General features: G+C 39.6%; 3 protein-coding genes across 3 annotated transcripts in view; 2 read left to right on the top strand and 1 right to left on the bottom strand.

Moving 5' to 3' along the window:
- Positions 1-4,297: 4,297 nt before the first annotated feature.
- cpa4 (carboxypeptidase A4) lies at positions 4,298-8,880 on the top strand (the record flags this gene model as incomplete). Its single annotated transcript, XM_083893950.1, has 11 exons — positions 4,298-4,365; positions 4,902-4,983; positions 5,914-6,048; positions 6,193-6,291; positions 6,501-6,602; positions 6,743-6,844; positions 7,306-7,416; positions 7,515-7,605; positions 7,771-7,970; positions 8,224-8,308; positions 8,693-8,880. The coding sequence occupies 11 exons, from the start codon at positions 4,298-4,300 to the stop codon at positions 8,878-8,880; spliced, it is 1,263 nt and encodes a 420-aa protein (XP_083750076.1).
- Positions 8,881-9,992: 1,112 nt separating this feature from the next.
- On the top strand, positions 9,993-19,513 carry smc1b (structural maintenance of chromosomes 1B; the record flags this gene model as incomplete). Its single annotated transcript, XM_083893746.1, has 25 exons — positions 9,993-10,101; positions 10,807-10,995; positions 11,230-11,342; positions 11,529-11,732; positions 12,048-12,286; positions 12,483-12,741; positions 12,932-13,072; positions 13,166-13,248; positions 13,379-13,586; positions 13,764-13,949; positions 14,094-14,285; positions 14,363-14,509; positions 15,003-15,140; positions 15,360-15,476; positions 15,656-15,762; positions 15,960-16,101; positions 16,718-16,863; positions 17,020-17,173; positions 17,323-17,421; positions 17,537-17,693; positions 17,787-17,941; positions 18,210-18,361; positions 18,446-18,515; positions 19,182-19,292; positions 19,382-19,513. 25 exons carry the CDS (start codon positions 9,993-9,995, stop codon positions 19,511-19,513), a joined length of 3,750 nt encoding a protein of 1,249 aa, XP_083749872.1.
- Positions 19,514-20,289: 776 nt separating this feature from the next.
- Positions 20,290-26,245, bottom strand: part of LOC310931030 (septin-7-like) — a 37,435-nt gene continuing 31,479 nt past the window's right edge. The window contains exons 9-13 of the mRNA XM_083894105.1: positions 25,306-25,357; positions 25,034-25,159; positions 24,647-24,782; positions 23,732-23,877; positions 20,290-22,754 (exon numbers count right to left, since the gene is read on the bottom strand). Coding sequence (XP_083750231.1) covers positions 22,715-22,754; positions 23,732-23,877; positions 24,647-24,782; positions 25,034-25,159; positions 25,306-25,357 — 500 coding nt within the window. The 3' untranslated portion in view covers positions 20,290-22,714. The remainder of the gene's footprint in view (positions 22,755-23,731; positions 23,878-24,646; positions 24,783-25,033; positions 25,160-25,305; positions 25,358-26,245) is intronic.

Here is a 26,245-nt window from a genome sequence, read left to right as displayed (position 1 = left end):
AAAAACAGAATTTTCCATTTTGTGAAAGAAATTAAATCATTACGTAATTTATTTATAATCAATTGGAACAAGCCTTATAAGAAGAGGTGATGGTGGGCTTCGGGTGAAGGGGAATGGGATTGGAATGTCTCAGTCGTGTCTCACAAAAATAATAACCCCACTTAGAAGAAACGTGACACTGACAGTAGATTAGTGGTCAGCCTTGAGGAAAAACCTCCTGTCTAAATTGGGGCAAGGATAAGGGGTCCAGTTGTCTCCCCTACGGGCATCCCTGTCATTAAAGGTCTATCTTTCTGGAAGATTATATTCTGGAAGCACCTGACATCTCCTCTGCTGGTTTTAAACATGAGCCATTCTCTCCTTAAATAGAAACCGTGCAGAACAATCCTGAGCCACAGTCATTCCATCTGAACAACAACAATTAAATTATGTAACAAAAAGGAGTTAAGTTCTTTCCTCCAGATTCAAGAAAACCTTTCTTAAAAAAAAGGAAGAGACAGTATTTCTTATTATGTTAGTCTGGACTTCCAATAGGATGACAGAAGGATCAGAAAAAGATGTGACAACAGAAAAGCAACAACAGAATAACTAAGAAAATAGACATATAAATGGGTCCTGCCTCCAACAATTAAATAATCTACAGGGAGAGACATTCCCAGTAACAACCATAGTAGATAATATATTGATTTGTCACCATGTCTCATTAGCCACAAGAGCAGATCCAGTCAATAGTAGATATGCATATGTGGAAACAGCATGTATATAAAACTGTTTGTTAATGTTTAACTATCATTCGTGATCAGTTGTTTCTTTTCCCTAACAACAGACACATTTCCAACTAACAGCTTTTGTCCTCAAGAGGACATTTACATGTCTAGAAGCCAGACACAAATAACAAAATAAATGTGTCTATGTCTAAGAGATTGTTGAAGAAATTGTAGGAAACAAATCACATTCTCACACAAACTGGATTTATGCTTAAATTCAAGCCATTAAAATCTTTGAAAGACAAAATGTGTTCAGAAACTGTACATTTACCTCCCACATATTAAAATTACATTTATATTAGAAATCAGTTATGCATGTATTAGTGATGTACATGTTATACGTACATGTATATGTGTTCTACAAGGTAAATTAAGACAACCATACACAACGTGAATAAAAAGTGGTAGCTACTCATTCACAAAAGTGATAATATAGTTGCACATTATTGTAATTGTAGTCAAACATTATTAACTGCAAGACATTTAATCTGTTCAAATCAGAACAGGAACTTATTCAGTTGACAACAAAATTCTAAAATAACATTTTCTTATGAGTGGATTAACTTTTTAACTCAAGAAGCTCACACATCCAAAAACACATCTGCTATAAGAACATAATCAGCACTAGGACGTGCATAACAATCTAATTTGTGCCAAGAAATCAGCTCCAGCAGAGAGAAGAAAACATGGTCTCACCTTGTATCTGCAGATGGAAACAGAGCGGAGCAAGAGGTTTGGGTGTCAGCTCAGTTTTGGGAACATAAGTTGGTATATATTGCAATCTCCAGAGGCAAAGGAAACCCCATCTTTCTCTTTATGGAAGTTGATTTACTCATAGACCAATAGGCTCACCACAAACATTCCCCTCACACCCCCGCCCCCCTAAAAAACCATCCACCCTCACTGACCATTATAAATAACCCCTGCCTTCAACATTGTCTCACTGTAATAATTACATTATTTTCACAATCCCAAAGAAATGGGGGAAAATGCTCTCAGAAGTGGAAAATGACTACGACTAATGACTGTGAATATTGCCTTTATATGACCAATAAAAACTGCTGAAGATAAACCAAGGATGGACCCAAGGCTGTTTTTAATGAAGGAAACCATGGGAGCAGCAGTGATGAAAGCTGAGGATGCAGCAGGTGGGAGGCAGAGCGAGTGGAGTATCAAGACGGTCATTTAAGACACACTAAGTAGAAGCTGTTAACAGCAGCTGGCCCGAGGAAAGAGTGAAGAGAGACAAAGAGTAGAGGGAAAATGTGAACCAAGACCACTCCAAATTGTCTGCAGGGCAAACGGCCACAAACAAATCAGAAAAGTGGGAAAGAAACAAGTAACGTTTGGCTAATGTAAAGATTTCAGATCCTCAGTTTTGAGGATAGAGGTTGGCAGGCTGCAAGTTACAAATGTGATATTCGTTTCTAACTAACTTGTTTAAAGACACTGAGTCAAATTTAAGATAGAGAAACACAATACTGGGTGGGTTCACTGTTTACACTAAAGGGCTTTCCGTACTTTCTGAACACTATGTCCGCAGAGAGTTGCTTAATTTTGGCCACTCCTATTTACAAAAAATAGGGCTGTTTTACTACAGACTACAATGTCTCACTGTCTTCAGTGAGACATTGAAGGGAGGTGTCATTGTACAAAAAGAGATCTTTGACTTTTGGCCAGATCCCATATAGCTGTAGCAGGTTATATTCAGACAAAAACACAGTTAATTTTAATCATATTAAACAAACAAAACAAGAACTTCCCCTCTCTCCAATGTACTGTATATTATGTGACAGATGCAAAAGCAGAAAACAATTTGCTCTGGCAAAGCGGCCTGAGAGAGTAGATGGAGAATTTCAGCCATGGCTGCTGGTGACAGACAATCTGCAGCATGTGAATCCATCCACTAGCACCATGATGATGATAAGAGCGTGAACTTGCAACACGACTACTACATTTTAACTGATAAGTATAGAAAAAGTCAAATACATATGTGACTGTATTTAGTGATTTTAAACCAAGGTATTCATTGAAATGAGTATTGCTAGTGTCAGCAGCTGTGGGAAAGTGAAAGCATCACAGAGCAGCAGAAAGTTAGATAAGACATTCAACTGAACATGAGATAAAAGTGGATGATTTGACCGTCCAGAAGAATATGGGTCAACTTGGGAGGGAGAGAAAGAGAGAGGAAGTGACAGCTGCAGAGATGTCGCACACTGTGGTTCAACAGTAGAACTGCACTAAACACAAAGATGTTATTACTGATCATTGCAAAACACATAGGGGGAATGGGGCTGTCAAATGTGCGGCCCGCTGGCCAGAACCGGCCAAACCAGTGGTTCCAATCAGGCCCCCAAGATTAATTTGTGTCCTCAAGTAATTTCAGGTTGTTTTGTAAAAAAGATACTTAAATAAAAGTAAAACAAAGGGAAACAGTCAAGAGTGCTTATTGTTAATATGTCATTATGCTATTATTTGTCTGGTGGTCTTGCCCACTTGGGATTAAATTGTGCTGTATGTGGCTGCTGAACTAAAATTTGGGAAGTTTGAAACCCCTGACATATGAGGTCATTATAGGAAACACTATACATTTACATGCAGCAAAGTCAAATTGTCAGAGCGCTGCAGAGCTGAGCTGGCACGCGCGCGCACACACACACACACACACACACACACACACACACCTTTTCCCCTCCCAAAAAAGTTTATCATCTGGTGAGGAAAAATTTCCACACCACATGCCAGACGCTTTCTATCTTCTCAGTATAATGCCTCCTCCTCCTCCTCCTCTCCACCACCTTCACTGTGTGGACACCTTACACCCCTCCTAACATTTCATTTATATTAGAAGTAATGAGGAACGTTCCCCATGGTGAATACCATAATCAACACCATATTACTGAATTTCAATTCCAATAATCAAGTTAAGTTGCTCCCTGAATAATTCAGAGTAGTTGCAGCACCTCTAACATGCATAATGTGATGTTACACCATCTCCACCCCTTTGTTACCAAGTTGCTAGAAGTGTTTGTCATCAAACTACTTTGCATGTACAGTTTTTTAATAAACAGAATCCAAACTTTTCATGGGAGCTCGTTGATGTTTTTAGCCATACTTCACTGGCAACCATCTCACATATCACGGTGCTATTGTGCTTCCATCAGTCAGGACTTATAATTAAATAATTAACTTTTCGTATTTGTAATGCAAGGATGTCTTTGGGTGAGACACAGAAAGAGTGGTGTGGAATTGGTAGGCTTAATACAGCATAGTGTAAACAGAACTACATTATTATATTCTTACATTTTTATACAAGAGTTTACGCGAGTCAGTCAAATATCTGGGGAAACGGTTTGCATCTGCAGCTGAGCACTGTCTGGGGGAACAGGATACAAAGATTAATCCCCTTGTTTGTCTTTCCAATAACTTGAACTGTCTTGCGTGGGAACAGTCCACCTGTCTGCTCATTATATTAGACTAAAAGGACTGATGCCTGTGACACTGTCACACGGAGTGGACCCACAGACAACATGAGAGGCCTGGTCTGGTTGGTGTTGGTGCTTGTTGCTGCGGCTGAAGCCGAGAGATTTTTCAATGGGTACGTTTATTTGTGCATTAGTCTGTACACTGAGTTTAATTTATGACAACATTTAAGGATCATCAGGGGATTTCATATTCTATTCCTCTGCAGTACGTTGTGATTTAGTGACCAATCTATTTTCTGTTCATATTCAATTTACCTGGTGTCAGAGTTTATTCCTATTTGCTATGATGATGTATGCTACAACAATACAACAACTATTAATTTAGAAACTAAAGATTTGGACTTAAGTTTCATAACGGTATTTAATCTTGATTAGGTGGAGTCTTTTCAAAATGAAAAGTAACTGACTTGTTAAAATAGATTGCATATTCAATGGGTAGAATTTGACGAGGCTTTATGGTTAGAGAAAACCTAAGTCATCGTATACTTGTAAAATGTAAAAGAAGGTTGTAGTGTGGGCACAAGCTTCTGTTGATAAAGAACGTATGAAATTGAGCTCAACGCAAAAGCACATTCTCATAAATAAGAGCAGAGGACAAATATATACATCTTTCAAATAATAATGTTGACTTTACTGACTTTCATTCCAGAGATCAGGTCATTAGGATCAATGTGAGGTCTGAGGAGGAGATCCGACTCCTGCAGGCTCTGGAGACCAAAGAGGAGTGGGAGGTATGAACATTAACATAAACATAAACACAAAATACCAACACATACCAACATTCAACTTTTCTCAGCTGCTTGTTTCAAACAGTTTTCCCATTAACTGGACAAATGCAGGAGACAGATTTGCAGGATGTGAAAACATATGCATGTGTAGCTAAGTCTGCTTAGTTTCAGGCTATTAGCTAGGATTTCTTTAGAGGGTGTCTCCTGGGGGTGGGTGTCTCTCCTGCATTGTGCGCCGCTGTAAGCGGACCCTTCGTATCCAACGCAGAATGGATAATTTCTCTATGCGCAGTTGTATCCACACATCCATATATGACACATACATAATGATCTTTATGGAGAGGTTTGAGTACAGTCGCGATGAAATACAGGGGATCCGAGTAGATCTTAGTAAAACGTGTTGATATATCGCACTTTTTATTGTTTTTTATTGTTTTCACTCCGTGGTCTCATTCTTTCTGTAGAAGACGCTTTAGCGCTGTAATTAAGGGAATAACAGATGCATCAGATAAGCCGATCTCTTAAAGCCCAATTTATACTCCTGCGTAAAGTGCTCTGCGTAGGTCACCACGACGCAGAAGTATTAAGGCTTGAGTCGTCTCCGTGGTGACGCAGTCGGATAACCAATACGCAGTCGGAGAAGTATAATGTGGCCTTTAGTTAACTGCTCAAAGGGAGAGAGAAGAGATTGTCGAGGGGAGTTCATAATTTGCGCTGCGCTGCTGCCAAGTTTCACTTTGCACAAAGAGACTTTTCTAATAAATAAATAGATAGTATACGGTACGGGAATGGCAATACAGTATATTGGATAGGAGAGGATGATTAAAAGACACCTCTACACATGAATGTTAACAAGTTCTCTGTATATCATTTGAAAAACCATTTTGTGTGTTGAAGCAAATGATGTGATCCTCTATGCCTATTTGATCCCAGTTGGACTTTTGGCTCCACCCTGTCTCCACTGAGCTTCCTGTTGACATCCGAGTCCCATACTCCAGTTTGGGCTCTGTGAAGGAGCACCTTCATGCCCACTCCATCCCCTTCACTGTCATGATTGACAACCTCCAGGTTTGTAAATTGGACACTCACTTTCGATATGTGCATCGTCGATCTATCACTGCACACTGATCATCAAACCCTGGGTTTTAATTTGATCCTAATCAAACTGTGAAAATGATGTTGAATGTTGAAATGTCACATGTCATGTTTTAGGATGTTCTTGATGAGGAGAAGACTGAGATGGAGAAGAACAAGATGATGGAGCGCAACACCAGAAGCTTCAACTTTGGGGCCTATCATTCTCTTGAGACCGTAGGCTATAAATACACACTTATTAACATATTATATTATATTATATTATGTCTACATTTGAAGTATTATTAGAGTTTCTATCTTACAGTTGAGTCAAAAGTGTTTTTCTAAAACACTATTATCTCATTTTTTTAAATTGTCTTCACATCACAGGCACTGAAATGAAATTAAGCAATAATCTTTCTTGAATGTTTGACTCTCCCACACAGATCTACAGCTGGATGGACAACCTGGTGGCTCAGCACCCTAATCTGGTCACCAAGCAGGAAATCGGGAGGTCCTATGAGAACAGGCCCATGTATGTGCTCAAGGTAGGATACCTCATCCATGACATGACATAAATGACAACATTGTGTTCACAGCTGCATGTCTGAGCACCATGTGGTAATACATGTGGTAATGTGGTATACAACACTTACGGCGTCTTAAGGATGTTTTCCTTCATGTTTAGTTCAGCACTGGTGGCTCCAAGCGTCCTGCCATCTGGATCGACACAGGAATTCACTCCAGAGAGTGGGTGTCTCAGGCCACTGGAGTGTGGACAGCCAACAAGGTAGGCTGTGAAAGTATACTGTATGAGTGAGACAGAAAAAAACATCAGAAGAAAATAACTTGGAGGTGCATTTTAAAGCCATTATTAGTCAAATTACCTGAAATAGAAATACACAAAACGGGTTTTAGTTGCTCAAATTAAATGGCCCCCTGCTTTTCTTAAGCATATTTCATTGTATATTCAATATCTTCAATATCTAGTACAGTAAACCATTTATTCAGAATGTATACTGCATTTGTTATTGTTGGTTTAGACCCAAGGTAAACTGCTGTCTCAGTGCATTTGGCTTTACATTTACTTTCTTATGGTGTCTTTATATGTGTTTTCTTCGGTCCTCTGCTACACAGACCGTGTATTGTGATTTGTCTTTGTGATCGTCTCTGCTCGCATGCACAACAAATAAAATATTGTTGTCTGTTTGAGAGAATGCCTCGTCTGATCAGTGTTGTGCTCTTGCTTAGATCGCCACCGACTACTCTAAAGACGCCTCTGTGACTTCTCTTCTGAACACCATGGATGTTTACATGCTGATCCTGGCCAACCCTGATGGCTACGCTTACACCCACTCTGCAGTATGTCGCCATCACTCAATGAAACAGTAAACTTAGATCGTCTACATTATCTTTTCTGTGATGATGATTCATATTAAGTGAAATGATCTAATGTACAGGACCGTATGTGGCGTAAGACCCGCTCTAGGACCTCAAGTTCATCGTGTCGTGGTGTAGATCCCAACAGGAACTGGGATGCTGGCTTTGCTGGTGAGTGTAAAAAAGAGTGATGCTCTTTATTTGGATATGCAGTCTACAGTAATGTTTTATTAAAAATGGTAATGTAGGGTAATGTTGTGGTAGTAATGCTACGACTGACAAGTAGATTTTGTCATAGAATAGAACTGCATTATGTGTGTTCAATCTCCCCTTCAGGTCCTGGTGCCAGTAGAAACCCCTGCTCTGATTCCTACCACGGCCCCTCGGCACACTCTGAGATCGAGGTTAAAAACGTGGTGAACTTTGTCAAGAGTCACGGCAACGTCAGGTCTTTCATCTCTGTGCATGCCTACTCGCAGCTGCTCATGTACCCCTATGGTTATTCCTGTCACAGCGTGCCCCATCAGCGTGAGCTGGTAAGAAATGAGAAATTGGACTGAACTGTATAGGGAGGCATGTGGCAGATTGGGATTTGCCTCACAGGAGGAGATGTCTGCCTTGTAGAGTGGGTAAAATTTAGCATTATATTTTAAATGGCGGCATCTGAGGCATGTTTTAAACTACAAGGTTGAACTAATCTATCTATCTATCTATCTATCTATCTATCTATCTATCTATCTATCTATCATTTCCTAACATTATTATAATGTCCTTGTTTTGTCCCTGAAGGACTCGGTTGGCAGAGCTGCAGTGCAGAAACTCACTTCTCTCTATGGCACCAGGTACAAAGTTGGAAGCATCTGCAACATCATCTGTAAGTACCCTTTAACCTTTGCTTTACTACTTTATAAGAAAGAAAATTTGTAAAAAAAAAAAAGACTAAATATAAACACCTGTAGAATGAATTGCGGCACATTGATTAGTATAATGGAATTTGTTAAAGGCTTCTCTTTATGGTGTTAAACTGACTGCAGTGTAATGACAATAGAAAAACCAGGTTTGCTTGGCATACATTTTATATTACTAAATGACAATTCTATCTACTTGCATTAGACTTTTCTTCATATTACATTCATATATTATAACATGTAATTTGCCAGCAATAGTTGTGAATGTTTTCTTACGTTAAAAACCCTTACTTTGAGTTTGTTTGCTGTTGCCATGACAGTATATGACTCATGTCTCTTCATCTCCTTAGATCAAGCCAGTGGTGGCAGCATTGACTGGTCCTACAATCTGGGCATCAAATACTCATTCGCCTTTGAGCTGAGGGACACCGGTCGCTACGGTTTCGTACTGCCATCTAATCAGATCCTTCCCACCGCGACTGAGACCTGGCTGGCCCTTAAACACATCATGGAGTACGTCCGTGACCATCCTTATTGATGATTACGATATGAATGCGCATGGATGGACTTTTCTCCAAAATATGTTCCCATAAGACTAAACTGCATTCTTATTAATATTCCATAAGACCTAAATGTTTTATCTCTTTGTTGTGCTCATGATGCTTCAAGGAAATGAAGGTGATGACGACCATTTCTTGGATATAAATGAGGTCATGCACAGTGAGAAACCTGTGCATTACAGTATGTTAGTAAAAGGACTAACTGGTTAACATCGCCTTCATGATGATACCCATTTCCTGGATATGAATGAGTGGTTAAATCAAGGTTTTTCTTCATAGTATAAACATTCTAAATACTCATAAAAAAAATGCAGATAAGTTGTATGGGAGTGTGTTTTTGTGACGGTTCCTTCTCAGATTCTTTGACCAATAAAATCACAAATTCAATAATATTTTTGCGTTTCTTTTCTGTTTGATCCATTTTAATGCATCCATCCATTTTAATTTCATAAGTCAATGGATATCTTAGATCTTTCTTATCTATTTAGCCACAAAAAAACAGCATTTTTGTCTCCCAAGCACTTCTAGTGTGGTCTCTGTAGAGCACACAGCAATAGTAAGACATTAGTAATGACACATTAGGTATTCTATGCACTGTTTTAGGAATAACACAAATCATTTGTGCCATAAATTAAGTCTTCATTAAATCCCCATACAGGTGGCAACAACACTTTATGTGGTGAAAGCAAAGACTTTTACGGAAACAATAAAAATGCAGATTGTGTCATTATTTTAACCCATAAATTACACTGTGCAGCCTCTTTTACCATTATAATGACAAGTTTAAGACAAAACTAATTAATGCCTGAACTTAACCTAAACATGTTTTACATAACTTTGAAAGATATTAGGTTCAGCCTCATTATAACTAAGCTTTGATTTTGATGAAAACTAGTGAGTTTACGTGAGTTCTAAGTCCTAAATAGGTGAAATAAAACAAGTATACACACACATACACGTAAAGAGAGAGAGTTTAAAATGGAGGAGTATCTTAACTTTCCCGCTTTAGTTGAATCCCGTTGTTTCTTCTGTCCATGACTCAGCCTGCAGGTGTTAGCAGCTCCGGTCTTCTGGGAAGAGTGAAGTCAAAATGGGTTATTTGAAACAACTTGACGTGGAAAACTTCAAGTCGTGGCGAGGGAAGCAAATGATTGGCCCTTTCATGAAATTTAATTGCATAATTGGCACAAATGGCTCAGGTAAGTAGGTATATCGACTGCCTCCAGCTATAGCTAAAGCTAGCTGTCAATGCTAACATGTTTTTAGCATGTAATTTGCTTTATCATGTATGTGTAAAATGGCCGAATAAAAATACACGTGTTGTAGTTAATGTACGTTTTCATATTTATATTCAACAGCAGTTAATGCCAATTATCACATTTACGTTTAAGTAAAGAAGTGTGCTTCCATTAATATGCTGCACCATGTATGTAAAACTTTAGTTAAAAAGTTTTAACCCAGTTTGAAACCCACTGCCAGATTTACATTAACGTGGCTTTGTGAATGACAGAATAAACACTTAATTCACAGCATTATTCCAATTCAGACAATTTTGGAAAAACTTGTCTTCTTAAAATAAAAGTGAAGAAAATATAATGCTCTAACAAACATTTTAAAGATGGCAAAATGTCACAACCCAATTCACAATATAAACCATTAGAATAACACATTTGTACATAATGTAGCAATCACTTTTACTGCCATTTCTGAAATTAATTTGAGAAGGTAAACCACCCATTCCTGGGAAATGTTTGACAAATAAATGACAACCTCATTAAATGCATGCGTTACAGAAAACATAACAGATAAAGAGTACTGCCTCAAAAACACCTCCTGGAACCCATCTTTGGGTCCTGATCCAGTCTCTGGGAATGACTGTTGTAAAACATTTCACATTAAACTAGGCAAGTCCAATGTGATGGATGCGATGAGCTTCGCCATGGGGGATCGGGCTGCCATCCTCCGGGTAAATCACCTCAGGGACTTAATCCATGGAGCCCACATTGGGCAGCCTGTGTCTGACACCACCAGTGTTGCCATGCACTTATGTGATGATGAGGACAGGGAGACTGTCTTCAGACGGAGGATCAGCGGTGAGTTTAGTTTGATGAGTGGAAATAGGTTTGTATCACACAGGTTACTACTTATTTTAAAGTGAACAATTCACAAATACTGCATACCATGCCCCATGCTTCTGTCTCAGTGCTCTGCATTCTCCAGAAATCTATCTGTAAAGAAATACTTGGTAGCATTCGGGCTTGATTCATATTTCTCCTCAGAATACATGCATTATTGAGTTTAAACTGGTCAAAATCTGTATTTTTTAGGCAATTCCACCGAGTATTGTATCAATGGTCGAACTGTTAGCCATGCCAAATATATGGGGGAGCTTCAAAAGATTGGCATTGTGACCAAAGCTCAAAACTGTCTGGTGTTCCAGGTAAGATGCTAGTGTGTATCAGCATGTATTCCCAGTATTACAATGTGCTGGGATATTAGTTGAATTACTCTTCACTCAAAATTATCCTTGACTGCTTCTATGAGCATTATATAAACATTAAATATAATAACAACAATAACACAATGATTAAAAAAAAAGTCTGTTAATCACAATGCTGGTCACCAGGGGGCAGTGGAGTCCATAGCTTTAAAGGATCCAAAGGAGAGGACCAAGATGTTTGAGCTAATCAGCCAGTCGAGTGAATATGCTGCCGAGTACGAGAAGAAAAAAATGGCCCTGGCAAAGGCCAGAGAGGAAACCCAGTTATACTTTAACAAGAAGAAAACTGCCAATGTGGAGAGGAAGCAGGTGTTCCAGGATAAAAAGGAGGTAAGTTTGTACAAAAAAAAGAGGATATGTGTCCTGTGTCTGTTTCACAGCTTCTGAGAGACACCAACTGATGTGAAGCTTTCTTGGTTTAATATTTACCGGGTCTATCGGTTTTAAAGAGTAGGAGTTCTCTGTGGATAATTTTGCTGCTAGTTAAATTGTTATAACTGTAAATGTTCTATTTCTGATGAAATTAAAGGAGAAGAGAGCAACAAGGAAACGTTTGTATTGCCTAAATTTACTGTGTGCTCCCAGGACACATAAGTGGTCATCTTGTGACCTAGATTTCTATTGATCATCATCCCTCTTTTCCAGGCTGAGAAGTTCCAGGCTCTGCTGGACGACCTTCACCAAAACCGCCTGCAGCTGAGCCTGACTGAGCTCTATCACAATGAAAAGGCCATTGGCATTCTCAGTGACAGCCTAGGGGAGAAACAGCAGGCTGCAACTGCTTTGATCAACAAGGTGACAACCTTGGAGCAGACTTTGAAGACCCACAAGAAAGAGCATGGACGCCTAACTAGAGAGCAGCAACAAATTGAGAAGGAAAGCCGGTGGGTCTGTGTGTAGAGGTTTGAAGCAGTATGTTTTCATCTTACAGTATATCGGAGAATAATCTCTGAATAAGATTTAATGTGGTGTGAAGATCATCATCACTTCTGCTTGTATAGGTGCTGCTTGTAAAAACATTTTAATCTCAATGTGAGTTTTTGGTGAAACAAAGTTTAAATCAATGTTTTACTCACCCAGTGCCCAGGAGCTTATCCTGTCGCAGTTTAGGTCCCAGTTTATCAAAACCAAGATGGGCACCACTCATCACATGAAAAAGGCTGAGGAATTACGCAAGGCCCTGAAGAGCAAACAGAACACGCTAGCCCTGAAAAAGAAGGAGATTGCAGGGAGTCGGCAGGAGATTGCTGAACTGGAGAAGACCTGGAGGAACTATGAGAAGCAGGTCCAACAGCAGGGAATCGCCAGTGAGAGGGACATTGAGCTTGGAGCAGATCAGGTGAGTGAATCAGATATCAACTCCTTTCACCTTGACTTAAGTCAGTTAGCATCATTTTTATTTTTTTTGATCAATCACTTGGACATTTGCATTGGTGTTAAATTCAGTGTGAATACTTACATCGTGCTGGAGGAACAACAAAAAAGAAAAGAGTGACATCCTCATTGGGTTTTTATTTTTTCGGGTACAGCTGGAACGATACAAGGAGCTAAAGGAGCTGGCCCGAAAGCAGGGGGCTGTCTTCATGCAGCAGGCAGAGAAACTGAACTGGGAGGTGAAAGCTGATCATGAAAATTTGGCTTTTGTCCAGCGCAGAAAGAAGGAAGTGGAGGTACTGTACGAGATGTAGAAAGCAACATGTTTGCACAACTGAATCTGTGATTATTATATTTTTTTAATTAATCTGAAATATCACCTGCTGCAGCATGGCATCAGGAACAGCCAGAGTCAGCTGGATGATTTGACTATTAGAGCAGAGAAACTGGAAGACTACAACAAAACCTGCGAGTATGTCAAGATTATAATCTCACTAGCATATGTTTTCTACCATGTTGTCACTTTGCAAATTAAGTACTTCATCACAACAAACCATGGCAGAAGGAAACCATGCAAACATGATAAAGACACTATGTTTCAGGGCATCCCTTGAAGAGTACTGTCAACTGGAGGAGAGCCTGAGAGCTGAGCTGCAGAGGGTTCAGCAGCGCAGTCAGGAGGTGAACCAGGAGCTGGGTCAGGTGCTGGAGGAGCTGGGGAATGCTCGTCTGGACAATCAGGAGAGCCGACGCCAGCTGCAGCGCAAAGAGCTACTGAAGAAGCTCCAAAGACTTTACCCTGAATCTGTGGTGAGAGACTAATCGTTATATGTCATTACACTTTATTTGTTATCAGGAAGCTGACAGTAACTCACAGTAAGTGAAAAAGCTTGTTAAATGTCCTGTATTTATATGGACAATCCCCCTAAATGTATTCTGCATCCATTCCTTTATTCTGAACCACTGTTTGACATTTCCCTGTCACAGTATGGTCGACTCTCTGACTTGTGTAGTCCCATCCATAAGAAGTACCAGCTGGCTGTCACCAAGGTGTTTGGCCACAACATGAATGCTATAGTGGTGACCACAGAGAAAGTGGCTCGCGACTGTATCTCATTTGTTAAGGAGGAGCGTTGTGAGCCTGAAACCTTCCTGCCCATTGACTACTTGGATGTAAGTTGACTGATGAGTCCTAACTTTTTAGGGCAAAACATTGACAAATGCTGTTAAATCTGTGCAGAATGTTTACAATACAGACACATACAGTACTGTATAATATCCAGCAGCAGTGATAACCATTGCTACCGTGTGCCCCAGGTGAGACCTCTGAAAGAGCGACTGAGAGAGGTGCCTAGTGCCAAGATGGTGGTGGATGTCGTCAAGATAAACGCTACCACAGGGGTGGCCTGTCTGAAAAAGGTGGTCCAGTTTGTCTGCGGCAACGCCTTGGTGTGTGAGACTATCAGAGAGGCTCGGAATATAGCGTTTGATGGCAATGAGCGCAAAAAGGTAAGCTAAGAGTAAGGTAAGGTCAGAGCTACAGGGTCTCTGGTGGCAGGTATTTTATTAATAAGTGTTTTCTGTAGACCGTATCGTTGGACGGGACGATGTTCGCAAAGTCAGGTGTGATCTCTGGAGGCTCCAGTGATTTGCGGAGCAAAGCTCGGTGCTGGGAGGAGAAGGATGTGGCGAGGCTGAGGGAGCGCAAAGAACAGCTGATGGCTGAGCTACGTGTGAGTCACGGACAACACATAACAATCCCAAACAAAGGTCTTCCATTAAGTACTAAGTAAAATAAGTAAAAGATTAACAGCTCACAGGACTGGACAGCACAACATGAATTCACACATGATAAACAATATATGGATGTGTTATATAATAAATACACATATAAATAAAGGACACCAGCTTGGTTAGTGGCAATATATCTTATTTAGGGCAGTTACTTTTTTTTTTTTAAGGAAAGGGACAATGCACATTGATAAATATTATATAAATACATATATATTAATAAATGTCAATATGCCATGTTGTAGCCTGAGGCTAATTTCTGCCTGTAGTCCCTTGGCATGTTGATGTTACACAAGATAAAAATGAAAATACATTCAGGGAAAGAAAAACATAGGGACATGAGAGCAGTGCCTGTTCTGTGTACATAACTGAGGATTGCTTACAGGACTGTGTACTTTCTTCATGATAAACAGTCTTGCTGTGTTTTTATGACAGGACTTGATGAAGCTGAAGCGGAAGGAATCGGACCTGAAACAGATCATAGCTCAGGCCCACGGTTCTCAGATCCGCCTCAAGTACTCCAAAAATGAGCTGGAAAACCTCCGGAAAAAAAATATCCCCAGGTGCCAAGCGGTATGATAAAATCAAATATATATATATATATATATATATATATATATATATATATATATAAAATCTTATGAATTTTCAGTGTAATTTGTGGGATCAGTGTCCTTTGTCCATTCATCTGGTTATGTATGTTTTCAGTCCCCTGGCTTATCCATGCTATGACGTAAGAGTTCATGATTTGGCAGTAATATTGTGTCTGTCCTGTCCGCCTGTGGTTTATAGGAGATCTCTCGCATGGAGAGTGAAATGGCAAACCTGGACTATCAGATCCAGATGCAGCTTGAAAGTGTGGAGGCAAAGGAGGCAGAGATGAGGAAGAGCAGAGACCAGATCAACCAGGTCTGTTCCATCTCACATGCTGATGTAGACTAAAACAACTTCTGTCGCTTCCGTCTCTAAATATTAAAATGACATCATTTAATTCACAACACACTGCAGTGAGGTTAATGATTCTCTTACCAAGTTGTTTACCTTGTGATTGGCTGTAGTGTTTGTATTCAGATGGTCTTTGTATTCAGATGGAGGACCTGGTGTTTTCTGACTTCTGCACTGAGATCGGTGTGAACAGCATCCGGGAGTATGAGCAGGAGCACCTGAAACAGCAGGCAGAGCTCGATAAGAAACGGTACTACTCCAAAACATTATGATCCACATCATTGTCTGTATTACATTTGCTCCATTTAAGCAGCCAAGTCTGTAATAAAGTTGTCTGATTAACACCTTAATGACAATGATGCTGACATTAGAAGATGTAATTTTTGTCTCTATATTACTCACTAAGTTACATGACACTTCGGAACGTTCACACATCTCTCCCTTCAGGCTGGAGTTTCAGAGTCAGTGTGCTCGTCTGAGTGTACAAGTTGGCTATGAACAGGAACGACAGGAGCAGCAGAAGAAGCAGCTTAGCAAAATGAAGGCGACCATTGTGGAGGAGGAGAGAATCATGGCAGAGCAGAAGGAGGTAATTATATGAGAAATGGCTCTCAGGGTATCCGCGGGGTCTTAAAAAGTCTTAAATCCAATTTGAATTTAAAGCCTTAAAATGTCTTGAATCCTAAAAGTTCTTAAATACAGTTTTGAAAGGTCTTAAAAATCTATTAACGTTACTTTTATTTAAAACATGTTTCAATTTTTGAGGATGTGATAACATAAGTACAACACGGAACTAAAGTAGGCCACCTGTGCTGCCCGGTGAGAATTTACGGAGCACCACTTGCTAGGGTGCTGTGCGCGCGGCAGTGTGTTACAGCTTAGCATAGCAGCGGAGAAAACTTAACGAAAGCCCACAGCTAAGCCAAATTGCTTGCATTAGATGGGAAAGTGCAAGTTCGACGATTTTCTGGCTCTAAATTCCCTTCATGTCTTTTGTACTTTTTTGCCAAATGGATGTTAAATTGTATTCATTATGGTCTTTAAAAAAGTCTTAAAAAGTCTTAAATTTGACTTGTTGAAACCTGCAGAGACCCTGGACTCTGTAACGAGAAGATATCTTAAGAATATTTCAACAAGTTGGTTGTTGTAGCACAGTCAGGCAGAGATCTCTTAATCGTCCATTGTATGTTTATATTTATCTGCAGGATGAGGAGAAGCTGCTGCTGGCAGTGGAAGAAGCTCAGGACAAACTGCTGCAGGTGAACCATCAGCTGCTGTCTAAGAAAAGTGAAGTGGCTGCTGCCAAAGCTGAGTTGGACCAGAGAACACAGAGCCTTCGGGAGATCAGCAAGTAAGATGGCACTGACGATAGATCTGTGTGCAGTGTGTGACGGCTGCATATCTGCCACTATGAAATAATACTTGCAGAAATACTTTTTATTCAAATAAATGAAATGGAATGAACCACAATTTGACGCGGGCCTTTTCCCCCGTGTTTTGTTTTCAGAGAGTTGTTGAATTTGCAGCGGGAGGTGATGCTTGCAGAGAGCGCTTTGGAGCAAAAACGCTTGGCCAGACACAACTTACTGCTGGCCGTCAAGATCCAGAATGGGCCCATCACTCTGCTGTCAGGAAACCTGAATGAAATCAGTCAGGTGACGGTACAAAGTCTTCCTAACGTCACAAATGTGTGGCTATTCAAAACATACTTGATAATAAATTGAGTTAAAAGACCCTTCCTTCAAAGTAGGATGGATATACAGTATGATGTAATGGTGTCAGTCTGATCCGGTTGTGTTCTTTTTTGCAGTTGGACACAGAATCTGAAAGCACTTCAGCCACCATGGACATCTACGAGAGAGAAGCTCAACTTGTCATCGATTACTCCCCGCTCGGGGCAAAACTCAGGGTGAGACATCAAGAGTCATTATTCTCCTCATTCTGCCTTTTTGCTGCTCGTCATTCGTATGACCAACATGAAGCAGAGAAACGTTTATACAGCACTTTAATATTTGTGTGTTTAGAGTTTGCAGACAGAGGAGGCGGTGGAGGCTCACCTGGAGAAGCTGAGGTCCACAGTGTCCACCCTCAAAGAAGTGCTGCATCACACAACCGCCCCCAATCCGAAATCTTTGGAGAGGATGAGGGAGGTGAGGGACACGTTACAGGGAGTGACAGAAGGTAAAAAAAAATACATGACATTCTTTCATAAAGCCAACATACCCATTACTTTATGTTGTCGTAACGCTGCATTGTTTCCTCCTCTTTACTCAGCCTTTGACGCCTGCTCCAGAGTGGCCAGGATGTGCTACCAGGAGTTTGAGAAAATCAAAGCAAAGCGTTGCAGGGCCTTCAGCCAGTGCTTTGAGCATGTGGCTATTGTGATCGAGCAGATCTATAAAAGAATCTGCAGGAACCACAGTGCTCAGGTGAAGCAACAAAATCCCATTTTGAACACTATAGTGTATGAAGTACGTGAACCTAAATCCACACCTTGTGATCCGTACCGGCTGGGAGTCTCTCATAAATGAAACTTTTGAGTTCAGCTATGCCATAAACAGTGCAACTGGAGTTTTTGGCTGATTTCACCCTGACACAAAATGGTAAACTTCATGCTGTGTCTAGAAATGCCACGTTTCAGAAAAGAGACTTTGAATTATTGAATGAGATTGAATTAGTCTGCTGCGTGTTCTCCAGGCCATTCTGAGTGCAGAAAACCCAGAGGAACCGTACCTCGGAGGCATCAATTACAACTGCGTGGCACCGGGGAAACGCTTCATGTCCATGGACAATCTGTCCGGTGGAGAAAAGACCATCGCCGCTCTGGCGCTGCTGTTTGCGATCCACAGGTGAGACTTGAGAGTTCAACAATGCTGCAACAGACACTACAGCTTCCACGAGATTAAAAACATGTTTGTGTCATTTCTTTCAAGTTTCCATCCTGCTCCTTTTATCGTCTTGGACGAGGTGGACGCCGCCTTGGACAACACTAACATCGGCAAGGTAAGCTTCCTGTTTTAATCTGGAAAACGAGTGCCAAAGAGGCAGGAGGTTGTAGAGACTTATTAAGAATTAAAATATCAATATCCCTATTGAATATAATAGATTCTACCCTCTGATTAAAAAGAGCTGTGTGTCAGGCAGGAGTGAGAATTGTAGGCTACGTCATGATAACAATAATGACATTGTGACCATTAATCAATAATCAACATGCATCTTAAAGTACACATATCTGTCTAATCAGAAATATAAACTGTCACTGAAATGGTAAATGTACAGGTTTTGGGTGAGTTACATCCTTTTGTCCAAAAATAATTCCACTGTCAAAGGGAAATTCAGTTTCAAGCACTGTATATTTAAAATGTGAAAAGAATTGGCATTTGGTGGCAGCATATTGGTAATCTTAATTTATTAGTGAGGGCGACGTAGTGATATTTTTTTGTGAGTCTGGCTGAATTTGAGATAATATTCCTAATCATTCAGTCCATTCTAGCAAAAATGCTGCCAACATGAACGTCTTCCTTGTTACTTGTTAAAAACAAAAGGTAGAACAACTGTAACACTGTTTCATTAGCTTATTGTCATCTACGAGTTTGCAGTATTTCTTCTTCTTCCTGAGTCACTTACATTGTTGACACCTTGCGTGGTTGTTGCGTTGTGCGTCTGCAGGTGACCACGTTCATCAGGGAGGAGTCCAGACAAAACATGCAGATCATCGCCATCTCTCTGAAGGAGGAGTTTTACTCCAAATCAGACGCTCTGCTGGGAGTCTACTCAGATGTAACGAGCATTTATAACACGTCGGCACATACATACATATAAATAAACAAATAACAGTTACTAAATAGTTCTCTTCCTCTTCCTCACAGTTTGACGAATGCATGTTTAGCGGCATTCTCAGCCTGGACCTTCGCCCGTACCCTCTGACTGAAAAAGACAACGGGAAAACAGCCGACGAGGAGGAGAGAGCGGTTCTTACACAGGAAGCAAGTAGCCTGTAGTCACCTGCATGAAAAAGCCACATTATCGTCAACTTTGAACAGACATGCAGGCAATAATAATAATTAAAAAAAATAGTTACCATAAAAGAAAGAGTACTTTAAACACCCGTGTTCCATTTTAGGCTGTTTTATGAAACTGGTTTTTAGTTTTTTTTAAATGTTGTTTTTACATCATTTTGCATGTTTCAGAGTTCCTCAGCTGTTCTTATTATTGTGTTTTTGTCTCGTGTGTAAATCCTGAAGTTGACCAGGGATTATAATCTCACAGACAGTCTTGAAAACTGTGTTGATAACTTTATAAGTTATAGAATTTAAAGAAGAGTTTAACGTTAACGTTGTTATACAAGGGTGATGGATGTTGCCACATTAGTGCGTTGTTAAAGTGTTTGTTACTGTTCATTAAATTGGAGTTTAAGATACTTTGCGTATGTGTGCTTTACTTCCTGAATTAGGAAAAACTCTTTTAAAATTAAATTCCTTTTTTTCAGCTCAGGAACTTGTATTAGTACAAATGCATATAGAGCAGGGATCAGGATATTCACTAATAAAGAGAAAGTTTACTTTTATGTGTACGGACAGTTTAAGAAGTGTTATGGTTTGTACCCTATATTTTATTCTGTAGTATTCAGTGTGATTTTTAGGCCTTGTTGTATTTGTTAGTAGAGGGCTTGCACACATGAATAATTAAAGCATAACCTTGTCAACTTTAATATTCAACATGTACAGTTAGTCAGAACACATGATAAAAACAAAAGAAGAGAAGTAGAAAACAGTGTACATACAGTATATAACAAAACAAAAAACTAAAGTCCACCTAAACTTAAACCTATCTTAACGTGGTGCTGTTATTGGAAATTTGAGTGGTTCAAGACAAGCATCTAAAAAAAAAAAAAAGGGAAATCTTTAAACTTATACAAGAGAACGTCTCTTTCTCTGGACCTAAAGAGAAACTAGCAAAGTTAATGGACCAGTCCTGAGGAGGTGTAATCATTGGCATAGATGTATACAGTATATATATATGCATGTGTGTGTATATATAATGCATGGAACCAAAGTTATATTGAGTTTTGTTGAGAGCACAAATCAACAAAAAAAAAAAGAAACAAAGGCCACTGAGCAGCCTCCACTATGTACACTAATATGTGCATTTCCATCATAAACAAATCCAAACAGGCAATATTTAATACGGTTTGTCCCTTTAGCAAGGTCTTTTAAATGCAGATAGTTTGGAAACAAAAACAAAAACTCGACTAAATATAATACCAGATACATCTAAGAGTTACTTAAGAAAACTACAAGGAGAAAAACCAAAAAACTGTATGTATATAGTATTGATATCATCGTCATAGGAAAATAAAAGATGCCAACTCTGGGAAACGTTTTATCAAAGGTTCAAATGTGTGGCACTGTGTGCTGATTTCTAACAGTATTGGCTCAGACCTGGACTTTACATCATTCTTTGTGTCTGCAGAAGAATCAATGCAAAACAGAGACTTATGGGTATATTTTTTAAAGTAAAAAAAATTGGGGTTCAGGTCTATGACGACACACCCACCACTTACATCACGATATAAAACATGTTTAGTCATTACTGGAACCTGTGAAGCTGTGACACCTATGAGGCTTTTTGCATAATATCTTTAATTTTTAAATAAGAAACGCACACTATCATTACAACTAAACTGGCTGCTGTTACACAAAATCCACCTGTACGGTTCATGGCATCTAAAACTAAACCTGTAAACTATCACTGAAGGCCCAGTCACACCAGCATTTTTACATTTTTATCCGAAAACAAGAAACTTTCACTCTCCTTTGCTGCAAAATAAAACCTACAGAGAAACCGCGTCGTAAAAAAGGAGTCAACTAATTATTTTTGTTTACTGAATTAATGAGTCGACTTACTTTGGACAACTGGCTTGAGGTGTATCCGTGGCATTTGTTGTTTGTGGAGCCCTGTGGAAGTTTTCCAGTCATTTCAGTGAGATTAAAAATCTTTGACAGGTTGTTCTTGGAGACCAGATAGGATGGTTTGAGTTTGAGATTGTTCAATTTGTGTTCGAAAAAGGTTTCCTAACGGTCTCAAACTCGCAGCTTTTTTTAATGTTGTATCATAAATATGCTTATATTATGAAGTATTTATCAATCCCTATCAATGCAAAGACTTTTATTTTGAAATTCTGTGAAATATCAGCATAAATATGCTTGTATTATGAAGTATTTAGCAATCCTTATCAAAACAAACATTTTTATTTGGAAATTATGTGAAATATCAGCATAAATATCCTTACATTATGAAGAAATCAAACCAAACATTTTTATTTTGAAATTTTGTGAAATATCATCATAAATATGCTTATATTATGAAGTATTTATCTATCCCTATCAAAACAAACACTTTTTTGAAACTATGTGAAATAACCTCATAAATATCTAATTTCTTCAAATGTCTTTTTCTCCGAAAAGTTGGACTTTTCCCTCACATGACCAGCCCCCTAGTGGCCAAACCAGTTTAAGACCTCATTTGCCAGCACCACTATCGCCTAGCAACCGCATTTTTAAACATTAAGCAAATCATGCTCAACACTAAACACATTTGGCACCAGTTAACCGAATGGAACATGACGCGTTTTTATCAAAAGAAGCAAATAATACGACTGATGTCAGTTCCTGCTCCTTCGCTCACCTTCACCTACACTCTGCCTTCTTCTAATAACTCTCACCGAGGTCTTTCACCATGTCAGCCTTTTTAATGCGTTTTAAACACTTGTTTTCACCTTTGAGAACAATAGAAAAGAGAGCGTCGAGGACAGCGCGTCTATCTGCAGATCTAAGGATATCTAGAAGAAGGGTATTGACGACTACATGTGTACAAGTGGCTATGCATGGTCCCTGCCATGAGTTTGTTCAGTACTGTAAGCTCAGAGGATCTCAGGCTTCTCCTCGTTGTCAGGAAAAAAAAAATAGGAAAATAGACGCATCATGCACTCCTCAGGGAAAATACTTCACGTCTCCAGAAAACATTGTAAAACCCTGCAGAGAAGCATGTGTGTGTGTGTGTGTGGGATGTTGTGGGTATCTGCATGTGTCAGTGTGTGTGTGTGTGTGTTCTGAGGGTCACAGGAGACGTGAGCTTCAGGCAGAATGAAGAAAAAACTGAGTTGGTTTAAAATAGAGGGGGGACAGGTTATGTCTCTCTCTTCAAAAGATCTTCCCTTTCTTCTTGTTCTTTTCCATCGTCCTGCGCAACAAACAACGAGAGAGTGAGAACAAGGTCAGAATCACATTTGTTGCAAAGTTGTAAAAAGATTTTAAAAAAAATACAGTGTGGACAAGGAGAACGATAACGTAGTTAACATTTACCTGTGTTTCTAAAAGAATAAGTATAACCACAAATTTAGTGTAAAAGAGGTATACAGTATAATACTATACTGATATATTCCCTCACTGTAGCTCAGAATAACATTAGGTAACTCGGATTGTTCAATAAAACTACAAACTATAATGAGTATTCGTACGTTATAAATGATGAATTCAATATTTATGAATGCTTAGCTAATGCTAATAGTGTTACCGAACTTTGTAACCGATTTTCAGGGTTTTAATCCCGAGAAAGAGCAGACTCGACGATCCAGTCAAGACGCAGGAACCACGCACCGCTTTAATCAAAGGGTTTCAGGGAGGAGATCCCAGGGATTTGGGATCTCACAGAATCCCGCGTGATTTTAACGTGACTTCAGAATATAAACGGAGACGGACCGTCAGTTGTACACATCAAACATGTTTAATACTTACTACTTGATAGACTCGGATGAGTCCGATGACGTTAAGGCGGCGTCTGTTAATCCCTCACACTACAGGATAATTTGTCCAGATTATCTGCTTGAATTAGCCTAATATCACAACAAGGCACCCACAAATGTGATGTGGGAAGGTCCAGATCTGGACTGAAATCTGGCAAATTATCTTCTCGTGTGGGGCAGACTTTAGTAAAGCCGTTAAATGCATTCATTTTTCTTCTTCTATTTCTAATTATTATTCTTATACATATATATGTATATGTATACATACATATAAATACATATATGTACACACATATACATATATGTGTATAAATATATATACACACATATATATATATATATATATACACACATGTATGTGTATGCATATAATAATTCTAAAATCATAGGTGTTGACACGTGTGTGTTTACTGACTTGGAGGCGTCCAGTTTCTGCTGCTCGAGGATCCTCTGCTGAGCCTCCCAGTTGGCCTTCTCGTCCTCAAACACTCGTCTCTTCTCCTCCAGCTCTTTGTACTGAGCCTCCAAGTTCCTTTTCATCTGCTCGTGGCGCCGCTCCAGCTGAGGGGTCACGACATTTTCATTACATTAAACACTCACTCTACAAGATAGAAAGCTTGCAGTAGTTCCTTTTTTTTTTTTTTAAACCACCATTTATCCATCGTAGTTCGACTTGTTTTGTCTGTACCTGCCAGCACCTGGGTCATAGATGAGTGGATATCCAACTGCTCGTTGCCACTAGGTGGCGTTTATCAACATTAAACTCAAACCCTTACATGAAAGGTAGTGGACATTACATGTACAATTTCTGTTGTGTTTTCCATTAAAAGTCACACGTATGTTCATCAAAAGAGTTGCAAAATGAATAGAAAATATAGTCAGGACATTGATAAAACTGTTTTCAGTCGTGCTAACATCATTGCACAAGGGTTTCCTAATCATCCAATAGTCTTCTAACGTGATTAGCAAACACAATGTACCATTAGAACACTGGAAATGGGCCTCTATACACCTATGTACATATTCCATTAAAAACCAGACGTTTGCAGCTAGAATAGTCGTTTACCACATTAACAATGTATAGAGTGTATTTATGATTAATTTAATGTTTTAGTCATTGAAAAAAAGGTCCTTCAGAAATAAGGACGTTTCTAAATGACCGCAAACTTTTGAACGGTAGTGTTAATGTTTTAAATACAAGAGCTTATCCACATAAAATCCTCTTAAAACTCCATAATACAGATGCAAATGAGGTTCTGGGAAACCTTTGTGTGTGTGCGTTTGCGTGTGCGTGTGCGTGAGGGTTCAGAGAAACACGTTAAAAACCCACCTCAGCCTCCGAGTCCTTTAGTTTCTGCTTCTTCTCCTTCACCTTCATTTCGAACACTTGCTCCATTTCTGCCTCCATCTTCTTCATCTTCATCACGTGCTCCCTCCGCTCCTCCTCCATCTGTGCCAGGGGACTCCTGTCGAGCACAGAAACGAGAACATGACTGGGCGGCCAACATGATTGACGGAGGCTCTATTTGAAGGTTTTCCACTTGTACTATTACTGTCAAACATCTTGATCTTAGACCTAGACATTCTCTCTCAGTCTCGAACCATATCATATCCGCTTTGTGACTCATAAGCTTGTTTCTCTCAGACTTCAGTATTCATGTCCGACAAAGCCAAATCGATGTTTCTACATCAGTCCAGTGTCGTGTTGTGGTCGTACTTAGTGAGCTGCCCCTTGGTCTTGCTAGTGTCCACTCCATTGCAGGTGACAGCCGCCAGTTTCTTACTGCGGTAATTCTCGTAGTGGACGTTGTTGGTGACGTCCTTCAGATCCTGCATGTGGGTCCTGTGGAGAACCACGGGGGAAAAAACAGAGACATTTTAAACCAGAGGGGAGGTAATAAAAGTCGAAGCTAAACCTGATAATGGATTTCATTGACTGTAAAGTAATGAGGCCAAAGTGCATTTTTACGAGTTTGAAGCTCCCCTCACCTGATGAGCATGTTGCGGAGCACAGTGAAGTCACAGTGTTCCCCGTTCTCCACTGAAACACAAAAAAGGGGGAAAGAGGGAAACAGAGAGGGAGGAACAGAGACAAATCACAATTATCATTATTATTATTACACATGGAAACTTCTTGTGCTATCATCGTTATCTCATCTCAAAGGGAAACTGTACTCAAAGCATGACTATCTGAGCTTCTAAAGGTGTTTACTGTACACATTTTACTAAATCGAGGAACTAAACTGTGGCTGAGTGGAGATCTCATCTGTGGCTGTGTGTTTAGAAAGAAACGACATTCCCAACTCAAACATGTCATGTGTCTTTGGGGAGGGAAATCAACACAGCTGTAGTGTGTGTTATTTACAAGATAAACAATAATATAGACAAAAAAATATATAAGCAAAGCAACACCTGGTTTTAAAAGACATGTCTCAAACACACACAGTTTATTCAGTCATTCATACATTAGTTATTGGAGGGTAAGTCGAGTTCAGGCCTGTTACATTAGCAGCACATTCAAAAAACAACTACACAGCAATGGCAAAGAGACGTCAGGCCATGATCATATAGTACTTTGTACCAATGTCCCTGGACAGAATTAGCAATTCTTTGGTCCAAAGCTGCCTCCATCAGTAAGTTCAAATGTGTTATTGACTTGACATGAGGCAGCAATGGAGCAGTCGTCCTAGTGTCCTGTGAGCTGGACCTTGGTGTAGGAGTGAGTGGTTTACAAGGCAACAGAGCTCAGTTTTTTTGTTTTTTTTTAGAAAAGTCTGTCTATCACCAAGATACATCTGTGAGGATGGTGCACTCCAAAGGTAGAACTGCTGCGAGTCAACATTCAGACATAAGTGAATGCCTTGGAAATACCAAGCGTTAGACCAATCTGTTATTAAATGTTCTCTTTCAAAGCTCACTTTGAACCAGA

This window comes from Microchirus variegatus (genome assembly GCF_963457635.1).
Source record: "Microchirus variegatus genome assembly, chromosome: 8".
NCBI lineage: Eukaryota > Metazoa > Chordata > Actinopteri > Pleuronectiformes > Soleidae > Microchirus > Microchirus variegatus.
Note: the sequence above shows the minus strand (reverse complement) of the source record. Positions and strands in the feature narration are given on the sequence as shown.